The sequence below is a fragment of the Dicentrarchus labrax genome, unplaced genomic scaffold (assembly GCF_905237075.1).
Source record: "Dicentrarchus labrax unplaced genomic scaffold, dlabrax2021, whole genome shotgun sequence".
Classification (NCBI taxonomy): Eukaryota; Metazoa; Chordata; class Actinopteri; family Moronidae; genus Dicentrarchus; species Dicentrarchus labrax.
The window spans coordinates 17,159,903-17,173,564 of NW_026136722.1; the positions used below are offsets into that span (position 1 = coordinate 17,159,903).

At 37.8% G+C, this 13,662-nt stretch overlaps 1 protein-coding gene across 1 annotated transcript; it reads left to right on the forward strand.

The window, feature by feature from the left end:
• The first annotated feature begins 1,692 nt into the window (after positions 1-1,692).
• On the forward strand, positions 1,693-12,803 carry LOC127357150 (cytohesin-4). Its single transcript, XM_051389374.1, has 13 exons — positions 1,693-1,819; positions 2,472-2,554; positions 2,814-2,878; positions 4,356-4,422; positions 6,396-6,514; positions 6,932-7,012; positions 7,193-7,305; positions 8,482-8,630; positions 9,898-10,009; positions 10,091-10,167; positions 10,271-10,342; positions 10,583-10,731; positions 11,683-12,803. Exons 1-13 carry the CDS (start codon positions 1,780-1,782, stop codon positions 11,759-11,761), a joined length of 1,206 nt encoding a protein of 401 aa, XP_051245334.1. The 5' UTR covers positions 1,693-1,779; the 3' UTR covers positions 11,762-12,803.
• The last annotated feature ends 859 nt before the right edge of the window (positions 12,804-13,662 follow it).

The following is a 13,662-nucleotide window of genomic DNA, read 5'->3' on the forward strand; positions in this document are numbered from 1 at the left end:
TTACTCTTTCAGGGTTTGTTTTTTACTGTAACTGAGAAAACAACAAATTCAATAACAGTAAATGTTGAGATTACATAAACAATGATTGACAATGTAAAAATTAATTGTAATAAAGAAAAGTATCAACATAAAGTCATAAGATGTAATACAGTAATTAGTAGTATTAAGTAGAGTTGTATATAACATTTACAACAGTAAATTAATTTAGAACTAATTAATTAACTTAGAAAGTTGAAACAGGAACACACTCGCCTCCAAACTCTAGTGCAGTGGTTTCCAGAACTTACTGCCAATGAATTCACCACCTCATCCACACCACCATTTATTTACAACTTTTTAAAGTATTTATACATCACTCACTAGCTATTTTAACCATTTATTAATCAACTATTTCATCTATGTATCTATCCATTTCATTACTTTCAGTTTACTGTTTAATCTTCTCTGCTCGTTTGCTAACTAACGTTTTTACGCACTCTCAACACATGTGGTTGCCAGACCTTTGAATCTGCCCACTCAGAGTAAACTGAAGGAAATACACGAATTATTCACCAGTGTAACAAATTCTGTCTGATATCAAGCAACACGCCTGAAAAATAAACAAATCAAACGTCCACAATCACAAAACAGCTGTAATAAAACGATACCTTCAGGTAAATCCTTCAGTCAGCGAGTTTGGGGAGTAGATAAAATTACATATATCAATATTTGCTGTCACACATCTGATGATGGTGGACGTTACTGTGCCAGCAGCAGTTGCTATAGCAACAGCATGTCCAGCTGAAACCGACTGATGGTGACAGAACAGTTATTCAGAAGAGGCACAACATTATCACTACTGTGATTACTGTGAAAGCACTTAGGATACGTTACAATCAGGCACTGGGTACATTTGTAATCAGGAACTTACAAAATAGCTTTAAAGGACGTCTGGTGATGTTACATGTATTTTTCTTCTGTCAACAAATCACATAAAAGACTGAAAACAATGAATTTATCCCTGAACTGTGTGTGTGTATCTTATTCCTCTGGCGTCGAGCGCCATTATACTCCAAAAAACAATTAAACTAACAATGAGTCACAGTGTTGCACTGGGTGACATGTTCCTTCATTACCATGATCCCAGCCCCACAAACGCTGTCCTACTGTGAGTAGAAACCGCTAAAGCACTAAATCTGTTGTTAATTACAGATCTCAATAATGCACCACTTCCTGTTTAAGTATTAAATACAGTGCTCGGTTGTTTTAAGAAATATCTAAATTTACTTCTTAAAGAAATGGCTAGTCGATCCCTAACATACAGTACAAGGTATATCATACTGGCACAGTGCTACTGTGTGATCACTGTAGTAACCAAATTACAGTTTGCAAGTACACTGTGATTGTAGGATATTGGAAAACTAGTAAATGCCATTACCTTTCCTGCTGCAGGATTTTAATAGAAAACTAAAATGTGGCTCCTGTTGTGTGCCGGTCCTTTTTATTTATCTATATATTTCATTTTCAATCGCATTCTTTTGTAAGATGATTGTAATAACAGTAGTACAGTATTAGTCGTGTTTTTTGGAGAACTAGACTTTGTAATAGTAGTAGTGTTGCGTAGGTATGAATGACATTTCTGAATGTCCACATTTTGCCATGCACGTCATCAGAAATGTTGTAAGAGACTGTTGAGTGAACTCTTTGCTGTCTCAGAATGGCAGCGCCGGCCCTTTTTTCTCTCAGTGAGACTCAGTTTGTTTCCTGTACAGCCGTCAGACGCTCTGTAGCATCAACAACATGGCTATACGCAGGAAAGACAGCTTTCTCTGGGGGAAAGGTATGCTATTATTCCCTTCTTTTTAATCATTATTATGTATTATTATGAACAACTGCTGCTTAAAAACAAATACCAAGGTTATTGTGAGATTATTAAAGGTATATTTGGTCAAATCAGTCCATAGAACTTAAAATGCTGCTAATTTTCATGTTGTGGGTTTTCGACTTGAGATATGTTGACTAAAGTATCTTCTTATATGTGTGGCTTTTGTCTGTAAATGTTATTTCAAAAACTACACCTTAACACGTATTGGAAAGTTCTGTTATTCAGCTTTTGTATCATAAGATACCTGTGCAACATAATCATTTGTTTACCTAAACTAAAACTTAACTTGCTGGTACTATGCTGCAAATCCTCCTCCTGCACAAATGCATAACATAAATTAATTTATGAACTGAAATTCAGTGCACTCAAAATCCACCTGATTCAGTAAAGAGAGGAAACGAAACTGCTATTTTCAGCCGTTCTTTTTCGCTCATTCATTGACCACTTCTCGTGAAGGATAAAGTCGTGGTGTATGCTGGTCTGTGAGTGTAGGTGTGAGGAAGGTTGTCAAGACCGACTGCGTGTGTGTGTGTGTGTGTGTGTGTATATATATATATATGCCACCACTGTACTTGTCTCAGTGCTGAGGTGTGTTGTTGCCACACAGCTCCACCGAAGCTACATCCAGGAGAGCGAAGGCCGAGTGAAACCATCAAGATTCACAAGTTTGAGCTGCTGGATGACATTCAGGTACTGTGGTGAACATATGCTTCCAAGGCCTTACATTAAAATCCCTCATTATTCTTCACCATGCACCCACTCCTGGCAGCCTCGTCGCAGCTTTTTCGCAGCACACAAAGGCATTTTATTCACCTACTTTTAATTGAGATGTGAAGGTTATTTTATAACTGTGGGGGACAAATTGACCCTCTGAGTCAGGTGCCACTGACTCTATGGGTGTCTGTGATGTAATAACACCACTGCTCTCTTTCTCAACTCCCTCTCTCAGAAGCTGAGGTTGGAGATCAATCACGTCATGCCTGAAATCCACAGCCCTGAAATGAAGGAGCAGAAGTGAGTATGAGAACATGTTTTTTTGAGCAGCTCTTTTGTGAGTCAGCATGGCCTCGCTCTCTTATTTAAAGTGACGCTTTGATGGAGTTTAGACTCCCACACCACACGTAATGCTCAGTTTGAAAAAGTCATACGAGCGGCTTTAATGTGATTTTTATTTCTGAAGTCAAAAAAGTTTCTGCTATTCTGCCTCTGCAGTTGAACTCTTTTTTGAACCTGCTAATCAGACCTTCCAACATAATGTTTATTAACATTTATTTTTGTGGAAATGCTTCTCATTCAGTGGTTCCAGACCTTTTGTGTAGCCCCACAGTCCTATGATATGAGTTTAAGTACCTGTTCAGCCATTTATCCATTACTTAAAGCTAACTACTTCGGGTTAATTTCATACATATACCCATTATTGTTAGCCAACTATTACTATTCTCCTTTGTGAACTATTTTCTGTTTATCCTTCACTTTTAGTTTAGTTTTGGAATGACATGAGAAATAATAAGACCAAACTATTCAGTTGTATTAAGTAAGTATTTTGTGTTGCCCATGGTGGACTGTGGACAGAGGACGTAGAGTGTCTGACAGACCTGATCTGATGTTTTAATCCTTAATATAACTGATGCAACTGTGCTTTACTCTATTTACTCCTTTTTCTTTTACCTTTATGTTGAGAGTAGCAGAGGACTGAAATTGATGCACCAAAAGTACAAATTGGTCCATAAAAATTCACCAGAATGCAGGAAATGAAGTGTCTGACAGTAAAAATCTCATGGGAGAGGAACCGGACACCCCACCTGATTTGTGTCCCCCGGCAATGTGCCGCTGGCAAGGTCTCCCTTATTTAACCACCTTGTGCCTTATCACTGAGGACTTATATGTCTAGATGGAGGGAAAGGTGTGTTCATGCCGGCCTGTACTTCATCTCTGAGTGTAATAAAACTGCAGAGCGGTCTGGTGATATTTTGAGTGTCAAAGATAGATTATTTACGTAGTTTAACTTCCTTTTGCTTTTTGCCGCAGCTTTAAGAAGGTGATAATAACATGCAAGTGGCATGATAGTAAATGTTGATACAACTGCTTTACTGGCAGGATAACCACAGTTTCTCAGTAGCTCCTCCCCCCAAACCCCAAAACCCTCAACACCCACTAGGTGATGAAATACACCCTCGCAAATCATGATGGAAATGGTCTGACGAGTTTATTATAAAAATTAAACAATTTATTCCATATTTTGATAGTTGATTTATCATTAAGTCATCTTTATTGAGTCAAGAATAATAAAACAGTTACATGTAGAATGCAGTATGTAATATATAAGGTCAAAGAAAGTCTAGTCCAAGTAAATAGTCTTCTCCGAGCTTATGAAACATCTGATTAACATCTCTGTTTGTCATTTGATTTATTATCAAAATAAAAATTTGAACTTATTATTTGAAAAACTATAGTTTATAATAACAATTGTTATCTTTTACTTTCTTTGCAGTAAGAATGTTGTGAGGAACAGAAGATTCTTACGTGGGAAAAAGAAATTCAACATGGACCCCAAAAAGGTGAGTTTATATAAACAGGAAAATAGAATTTAACCATCTTAGAGACAAATATTGTACTTTTTAGACAGCTTTAGTTACTTTTCAGATAACTTTTTTATACCCTCCCTGTCTAGTAAAAAACATGTAAACACTTCTTAAAGGACCTTGAAGGTCTGTAGGATTTACTGGCATCTAGTGGTGTAGTTGCAGATTGCAACTCACTTGTTTCACCCTACCTTTAAAATCACAAGGGAGAAATTACAGCAGCAACAAAAACAGCCAACGTTTACTGTGATATACTCTAATGAAAACACATCTTTGAATATTATATTAGAAGATATACTTTATTAGAAGAAGAAGAAGAAGGGGAAATTGTTCTTTTCACTCTTTTTCTTATATACACATACAGGCTGAAATACACACTTCTTGCACTTGTGGACATGCAACAGGGAGAGAGATGGTGGGGCTGCCACGTTAGCAGCGCCCCATGAGCAGGTTTTGGGGTTAGATTGCCTTGCTCAAGGGCACCTCGGCAGTGCACAGGAGGTGAAACTGGTACCTCTGCAGCTACCAGTCCACACTCCATATTTTTGTGGTCTGTGGGACTTGAACTGGAGACCCTCCGGTTCCCAAGCAAAGTCCCTACACACTGAGCTACTGCCGCCCATATTGCGCATATTCAATTTCTGACAGTAGATCCTCCTAAATGTTACACACTGGAAGGTAAATACACGGTATTAAAACCTCTCTTGGATTAGCTGCATTGTCACAAACTTTTTAGAGCTACTTGTTTCTCACAGGACAGCGACACTACAAACCTATGATGATCTCATAGAATATGATGCATTACTGTAGATTAAACTAACAGTATATAAAGTAGTTACAATGAGCTCAACCGTAAACATCTACAGAAGTAAAATGCAACATATGCATCAATGCAGCAGTGATATTAATACATGTTTTACTTTATATATAAAAGTAAAACCCTGATAGGGAACATTTCACTGCACAATGAGTGCTTTTGCTGATAAAACTTGCATACTTTTACTTAAGTAAGGTTTAGAAAGGACTTTTACTTGAAGTATAGTGGATTTATTTCATACACGTTGAATTAAATGGCATGTAGCAAGTTTATGTCGACACACAAACATATAATTCTACTTTCACTCACTTCAGCTCCTCTGGATCTGAAGGTCAGAAGGAAGCAAAGATAACTCACAGAGCGGATGTAGATCTGTGTGTTTCTGTGTGATGTGCAGCAGTGCAAGCTGTGCACAGACACATGACTGAATAGCGAGAAAAACCGCATCCTGTTCCCTGAAGTGGGGCAGAAGCGCCACTTCACCACAGCGACCTCCATCTTTTTCATTGCTTCCTCTCTGCGTCCTCGGGTGCAGAAAAAGAGTCTCTCGGCCTGTGACCGCTCTGCTCAGGCCTGAGGAAGTGTACGTGTGGGAGGATGAGAAATTTTAAGACTTCTTGGGGTTAAGAGTACCTTTAAGTGCAATTGATTTGAAGAGCTACTCAGCAGGAGGACGCACTCAGAAGAAAGGGTCATATTTTGAAGATTTGGCTCTGAACAACCTTTGAGATTTCCAGATAGCAGCAGCATGCAATATTCATTCAACCTTTCTTCTGTACTGGTGATTAATGACCACAGTGACTCAAAAGGAGAATAAGAACTTCTTCTTTTTGATGTGTGATACGACTTTCTTGTATGTTTTCTGATAAACATACAAGTTCTGGCCAACATTTTACATGATATATGACCAAACACATATAAAACCTTTGATTAAAAGACAGAATATTACACATTTCAAGACAAATACGACAGATTTCACCTTCTTTTGGCCTCAACAGTCATTCTACACCACATAAAATACAAGTTTCTGTGTGTAAACGTTGACATTACTGATTTTGTTTTTGACCATTTTCCTGGTTTCCAAATACTTTTCACACAAATCTGACTCCCCACACCCTCTGTCTTGCTTCAGGGTGTCCATTACCTGATTGAAAATGACCTGCTGGAATGGCAAGCGGAGTCAGTGGCCGAGTTTCTTTATAAAGAAGAGGGACTGAACAAAACCGCCATTGGCAACTTCTTGGGAGAAAGGTACGGTACACAAACATGTGATCTGGATATTAAAGATCCCCTCCAGTCATGTATGAAGACATATATATGTATGTCTGATGTGTTTTTTCCACAAAAAAATTATAATTTCCACATTAAAATCCTTAAAAAAGCCTCTACCATCTCTCATTAATAATTCCATAATCTATGAATATGCAAATTGTGTTAATTTCTGAAGCTTTCCTGTTGGACACAAGATGTCTACTTCACTGTAATGTCCATTTTCAGTGAGATCATCCTGTACAGTGAAGCTCAAACATCCAACTGAAGGAACAAATACATATTTTTGACTGTTTGGGGACTTTAACATGTGGATGCAACTTCAGTGCTGAAATATACTCTAATACCTCACGCTTCCAATTTGGTGATTTTGTCATTATTTTCTTAACTTTCACTCAGGGAGGAGATGCACCTGCAGATACTGAAAGCCTTTGTGGGTCTGCATGAATTCTCAGATCTGAATCTTGTGCAGGCGCTGAGGTTTGTGTCACAAAATAACTTCTGCACGCAAGCAAGTGTGAAATGTTTCAGCAGTCTTTACCTTTCGTCTTGTTTTTCTGGTGATGTAGAAATCCTCCTCCTTCTTACCAGCATGTGCTTGACATTGTGTGTGTGTGTGTGTGTGTGTGTGTGTTTTTTTACACCTCTGCCATCTTGCAGGCAGTTTCTATGGAGCTTTCGTCTCCCAGGAGAAGCTCAGAAGATTGACAGGATGATGGAGGCGTTTGCAACTCGCTACTGTGACTGTAACCCAGGGGTCTTCCAATCCACAGGTACAAACACAAAGAGGCTTTGTCTCGCCTGATTCACTTCCTCAGGCAGTCCAATTAAAAAGTTTCATTAATGTTTCACTAATTTAAGAGATTAAAAAAACTGCACAAGACAAGTTATCCGCAGTTAATAAGAACTAATTTTTCTTTCCCGTGAAGCCACAGTAACTTCTCATCTCTCCCTCACTGATCAGAGTAAACAGATTGGCAGCATTCACAGGAACTTCCTTTTAATGGATGCAGTTTATACAGCTGGAGCAGCGTTAACTGGGAGAAATGTATATGGAATGATTATGTCATGGAACATTTGTAATTTTAATTGTCACAATTTGGGAAATATGTAGCTCGACGCTACATCACGATCAATAAAAGAGAGAGTGCCAAATTGGCGAATGTCTTGCAAGAATTAACGACTTTTCAGACCCACTTAGCAACTTTATTTCTAAACAGTGACCAGCAACAATATAGCGACTTATTCAGGCCAACAGGGAAAAGGTGAGAAATATATTGAAATACATTATATTGCAATTAATCGCAATCCACGGCTCTTCTGTCGATAGCGTTGGAATCTCTCCCTCTCCTCTTGGGCCAGTCATTATGTGTGTATGGGGGTTTTGACCTTCTCTCTCACTCTTTCTCTTCAGATCTCTGGATTAGGATGTTCCTTTAAGCTTATATGTAAACAGCTTGTTTGAGTTTGTAAATATTTAAAGAGTTTGTTTGATCTTTTCCTTCCCTTTGTAGTATTTATTATATATCTTTAAATATACCTCCCTGAAGTGACTGTGTGATTAACTGGCTAAATAATAATAATGTGTGTGTGTAAATTTCCATCTCAGAACCAGGTTTGGATTTAAAGAGTAACTCAACTAATGACTAAAGAATAATGAACACTGATTGTGGCACTTGGGGGATTTACATTTTTATTCCGATATGCAGGGAACAACTAGCAGAACTTCCCTGTCGGACCAGAACGAGTCAATGAAATGATGCGAGTTACTGAAACAAAGTTATCAAACTATATTGATTAGGTTCAATTTGGGACAAGGGTTGTTACGTCTGGGACTTGCAGGATACTGCGGGAGGAAAAAAGTTTATTTTAAGCCTTGTGCACAGCGGGGGAAGCTAACTGTGGTTTTCTTTGTTCTGTGTGTATTTGTGTGTGTTTGTGTGTAACAGACACATGCTACATCCTGTCTTTTGCCATCATCATGCTCAACACAAGTCTCCACAACCCCAACGTGAAAGACAAACCCAATCTGCAGCGATTCGTTACCATGAACAGAGGAATCAACAACGGGGAGGACCTGCCCACCGAGCTGCTAACGGTCTGCTAATAACACCAATATCAGTGTCTCACTAATGTCCAATCTATCACAAACTGTACTTCCTTCTATGTGTCAGAGACATAGATTCAAACCTGTACTCACAGGCTCTACAGGGGTGATATTAATGTTTATCATGTTCACTATCTTAGTTTAACATTTAAGCATGCTAACATTTGCTTATACATATTAGTTAAGATTTTGACCTGATGATGGCGCTAGGATTAAAAGTCAGAGGATCACCAAAGTTATTACAATTCTTCCTGAGGGAGATATGAGTGTTTGTACAAACCTTTGTGGCAATCCATCCAATAGTTGTGGAGATATTTCAGTCTGCAAGTGAAGAACCAACATTGGCATCCTGAGAGCCGCCAGCATGGTGAAATCTCCAATAGATTTCAGCTTAGTGTTCGCAATACATTGTCACCATTATCTAAAGAAAGAATTTAATTAACTTGAAGAGAATCATTCGACTGATCTAAATCATAAATTCATTCATTCAATTTGGATAAATTTGATTTCATTTGTCTCCCGTTTTGGGGATTTTTATGATCTCATTATTTCCAATCATGGGGCTTTTTGTCTTTCATGCTGACAGAGTGTAATAATATATATATATATATATATTTTTTCTTATTACCCTTATTATTACACATATATATATATATATATATATATATATATATATATATATGAGGGCAGTGTTTCACTTTTTGTGATTTAGTCATCACATTTTGTGCTGAAAACAATTAATTTAGTGGGGTTTTTTGCAGCTGTTAAACAGATCAAGTGAAGGCAAATTTTATTTATATAGCCCCAAATCACAGTTTGCCTCAGGGGGCTTTACAATCTGTACAACATTTACCCTCTTTACCTGCACTTTACTTGAGTTAAAGTTAAATTTTTACTTATTTTCAGCTATTGATAGCTAGAAATCTTTAAATTAGTTGTTGACATTATCTAAAGAGAGAACCAGGAGATGATCGTTAAACTCAAATTACATTTGGCATTTCAATTAACTTTTGTTGTTTTGGGGGATTTTTATTCTCTCATTTGTCTCCAATAATCTGGATTTTCAGTTTTCAGTCTGACATTGAACGTTCGTCACTATGGGTTTTTTTATGTTTGAACTTCTACTTCTACTAACTATCTTCTAAGTAATGAGTGCAATGCAGGGCTTTCCCATTGCAGTGTTTTCGTTATTTCAGAATAACACAATCCCTCATCAGTGACTGTCCAAACTAATACTGAAACTGACTTTCTCTTCAAGAAACTGTACGCGAGCATCCGTAGCGAGCCGTTCAAAATCCCAGAGGATGATGGGAACGACCTCACACTGACGTTTTTTAATCCAGACAGAGAAGGCTGGCTCCTTAAAATGGGTGAGATGACAAAGAGATAGAAGATCATAACAAGTATCTGTGTCTTTTTTCCCCCCTAAATGTTTGATTTCTTTCTTTAAGGTGGCCGAGTTAAAACCTGGAAGAGGAGGTGGTTTATTTTGACAGACAGCTGCTTGTACTACTTTGAATACACCACAGTAAGTATCTGTGATGTTACATCCACTAAAATATGGAACTGTCAAACATCCCTCTGGTGGTCGAAAGGTTCATTCTGTCTTTAATATTCGTCTCCTCCTCCAGGATAAAGACCCAATCGGGATTATTCCTCTGGAGAACCTGTGTGTCAGGAAGCTAGAAGACACAAGCAAAACGGTAGAGTATCATTTACTTTTAGTATCGCAGCCTATAAAGGCGTGTTGAGCTTCCTCACACACATTATCTGCCGCCACTGAACTTAATGAATCACACAGCAGCTGCTGAATGAATTTCAAACACAAGTGTTCAAAACAGTGAGTCACGAGAAACCTATCAGAAAACCTGACAAAATAAACAGAACAGCATATGAACACAGTAACGGTGCTACATTGTGTTTCTGTGTCTCTGTTTGAACAGTATTGTCTGGAGTTATATAATCCCAAAGGACAAAAGATCAAGGCCTGCAAGACGGAGAACAAAGGCAGAGTGGTGCAGGGTAAACACCAGTCCTATAAGCTCAGCGCAGCCAGTGCAGAAGAACGGGACAACTGGATAGAGGCGATCAGGTGAGAGCTGTTGATGTGGCGGAGAACACGTGGGAGGTCAGGTGCCTTCAGTTTGTCAAGGCTGAGGCTGGAACAAATGATCACAAAGAGTTCAAATAAATAAAAAAAAACAACACAGATAAAAAAAAAACAATCCGACCTCCAGAATTTACACATCTTTCCAAACCTTCACGTTTGTCATCTTAAATCTAAAACTGCGGCTTAAATTGGGAGCAGTAGTCTGGTTGCCCGGCAACAGCTCAGAACCAAGAAATAGCACAATACATAAACAAATTGTCATTTCTTGTGTCTGTGTCTGTTTCTAAGACTCTACATTTGGATTGGCTGTTCAAATTAATGTGACCGTGTTGTTAAGATGGTAAAGGATCGTTTCCTTGTGTGGAGTTAGGGGGAAACCTTAAATGTGTGTTTTTAACTGGTTATGCCACAGAGTCCGATTCCCCTTGAAATCAATGAAACACTAACACTTTTGTCCACAGGGGCCGCCACAATCAACACAAAATAGAACACTAAGTAGAACATCTTACTTTTATTTTTGTTTTGATCAACTAATCTGAGTCTACAGCTATACTAGCAGCTCTGTGAGGAGTGAATGCTAATTAAAAATGTAACCTGATGATGGCACAAAAAGTCAGCAAAATCATTATAATTGATCCTGAAGAGGAAATGAACATATGCACCAAATCTTATAGCAATCCGATAGTCATCAGATAGTTGTTGAGCTGAAAAACTAAATATTTGCAGGGTCCAGTTGAAATGAAGCAATTTGAAGATAACACCTTGTGTTCTGGGAAATTGTGACAACATTTTTAACTATTTTCTATATTCTAATCATTAGTTGCAGCCTATCTATCTGTGAACGCAGTACAGAAGTCTCTGCTGTGACAAACAGGCAAGATAAAACTGTTACTAGTACAACTACTGACTCTGAATCCTGATCTTCTCTTTCAGGGCGAGCATCACCAAGGACCCTTTTTATGATCTGGTGTCTCTACGAAAGAGGAAGGTCATTAGCAACACTTCCTCATAGGACTTCCTCAAGATGTCAGAGCAAACTACATCTGATCCTGGACTGTTTTTTTATGATAGTAATTTAAAAGAAAACAAAACTTAATCACACATCATTTCAGAGAAATGTAAAAAAAAAAAAAAGTTGGGAACTAACGCGTGTGAAAAAGTGTAAATTCAGAAAAGTGAGATATTTCTGGCGTGCAGTGAAAGTCTTCACTTCTGCAAACTGCACGCGCTACTTCCCCGACTTCAAGGGCTGACAACTCCGACTGACAAACATCTGCTGCGGCCTGAGGGGTCCAGAGGTGATAGGTAGTCGACCTGGTAGTGTAATAGATGGATTACTGAACTGGGCCCACTGGGTTCAGGTCCAGGATACATTTGACCAACCTTCTGCTGAACTGTTAAGGTTTCTTGTAAAAATGTCAATCACAAAGAGATGCAAGGAGACCACAAAGAGACACAAAAGGACTACAAAGAGACATGAAATAGCCTAAATGAAGCACAAAATGACTATAATGACTCAAAACAACTCGGTCGGAGGTTTGGGGGCCTTTTATATGGCTGTGTCCAGGGGCCCATTGTCTCATAGTCTGTCGATGGTTGTCGGTTGTTTAGAGGTACAAATGGCAGCTTTTTATTAATTGGTTATTATTATTATATATTAGAATACAGTTGTTTGATTGGCATTCATTTATTACACTGAATCATTGCCAATTAATCAAGAGTGTAAAAGTTAAAATCCTCAATCAGTAGGAGAAGATTACGTCGCACTTTGTTAAACCGGGATTATGTTTCACTGGAGAAAATATGATTTATATATTTATCCAGTTTTTACACTTTTCTAACTTCTCTAATCGTGTAAATTCAGTCGTTACTACTGATGAATCGTTGTAAATAAAGTGAAAAGCTAAAAGATCCTGTCAAGTTTTAAAATTTAACTTATGAATACTTATATGAAATTGTACAATATATTTTATTTAGTTAGTAGTATTTAAACTACTGTATGTATAATGTCGTGACTTTATATGAATCAAACTACTAATAAACTTTTGAATCTGTCTGTGTGCCTGTTTCTCCAGCAGATGGTGCTACACTATCACTCCAGGACATTTCCATTGTGAACTTTTATTGTGAGAGACTGAATCTCTCTCTTACTGCAGCGATGATGTGACGTATAGAAATGAAAGTACTGAGAAATCCTGCTTATCTTGTTATTTTCACTATAATCAGATAAAGAGGACGTTTTATGCATTAAAGGCTTTTCCTGTGCAGTTCCTGTCATGTGAGTGTTTGAGATGCTGTGATACAGTTGTGGTTTCCTGGAAGCAGGTACAAAAAACAAAATGCAGCTTTTTTTTGGTTTTGCGTTTTGTTCATTTTCTTCACAATGTATTCTTCAAACAGGAGCGACGGGTTGTTTGAAATCTCTTGCGAAAAATAAACGTCTCAGGCCTCTTTCTGCAGGATTAGAGGACCGGCTTTACTTCCTCATTGTTTGGTGACCTCACTGCTGTATGTGTGCAAACAGTAATAATCTTCTGACCTAATTAAAACTCAATATGCAGAAATGAATTAAAGTGGTAACTTGCAGATCCGATGAACGTCACTGAATACAGAAACTATAATAAATTAATGTTATTCCACCAAATAAGTAAATATATAGTGTTTTATATGTTATATGAGCCATGCTTAAACATATACATGTCCCCTTTGTCTAAATGTCTTTAACAGACAAATAAATATACAGCATGTTATCCTACCTTACTTATGTTTGAACTTCCTGTTAGAACTTCCTGTTATCAACAAAACTTCCAATAACAGAATAGCAGTAATGTTAGTTGAGTCAGGAAGTTAATTGATATGTGGTAATAAAATACTTTTTAATCGTTGGGCAAGTCCAAGTGAAGTCAGGAGTCA

Coding starts and splice junctions, on each gene's coding strand:
- LOC127357150 (XM_051389374.1), top strand. CDS start 1,780: ATGGCTATACGCAGGAAAGACAGCTTTCTCTGGGGGAAAG. Junction 2,879..4,355: donor CCTGAAATGAAGGAGCAGAA/GTGAGTATGAGA, acceptor CTTTCTTTGCAG/TAAGAATGTTGTGAGGAACA. Junction 6,515..6,931: donor GGCAACTTCTTGGGAGAAAG/GTACGGTACACA, acceptor ACTTTCACTCAG/GGAGGAGATGCACCTGCAGA.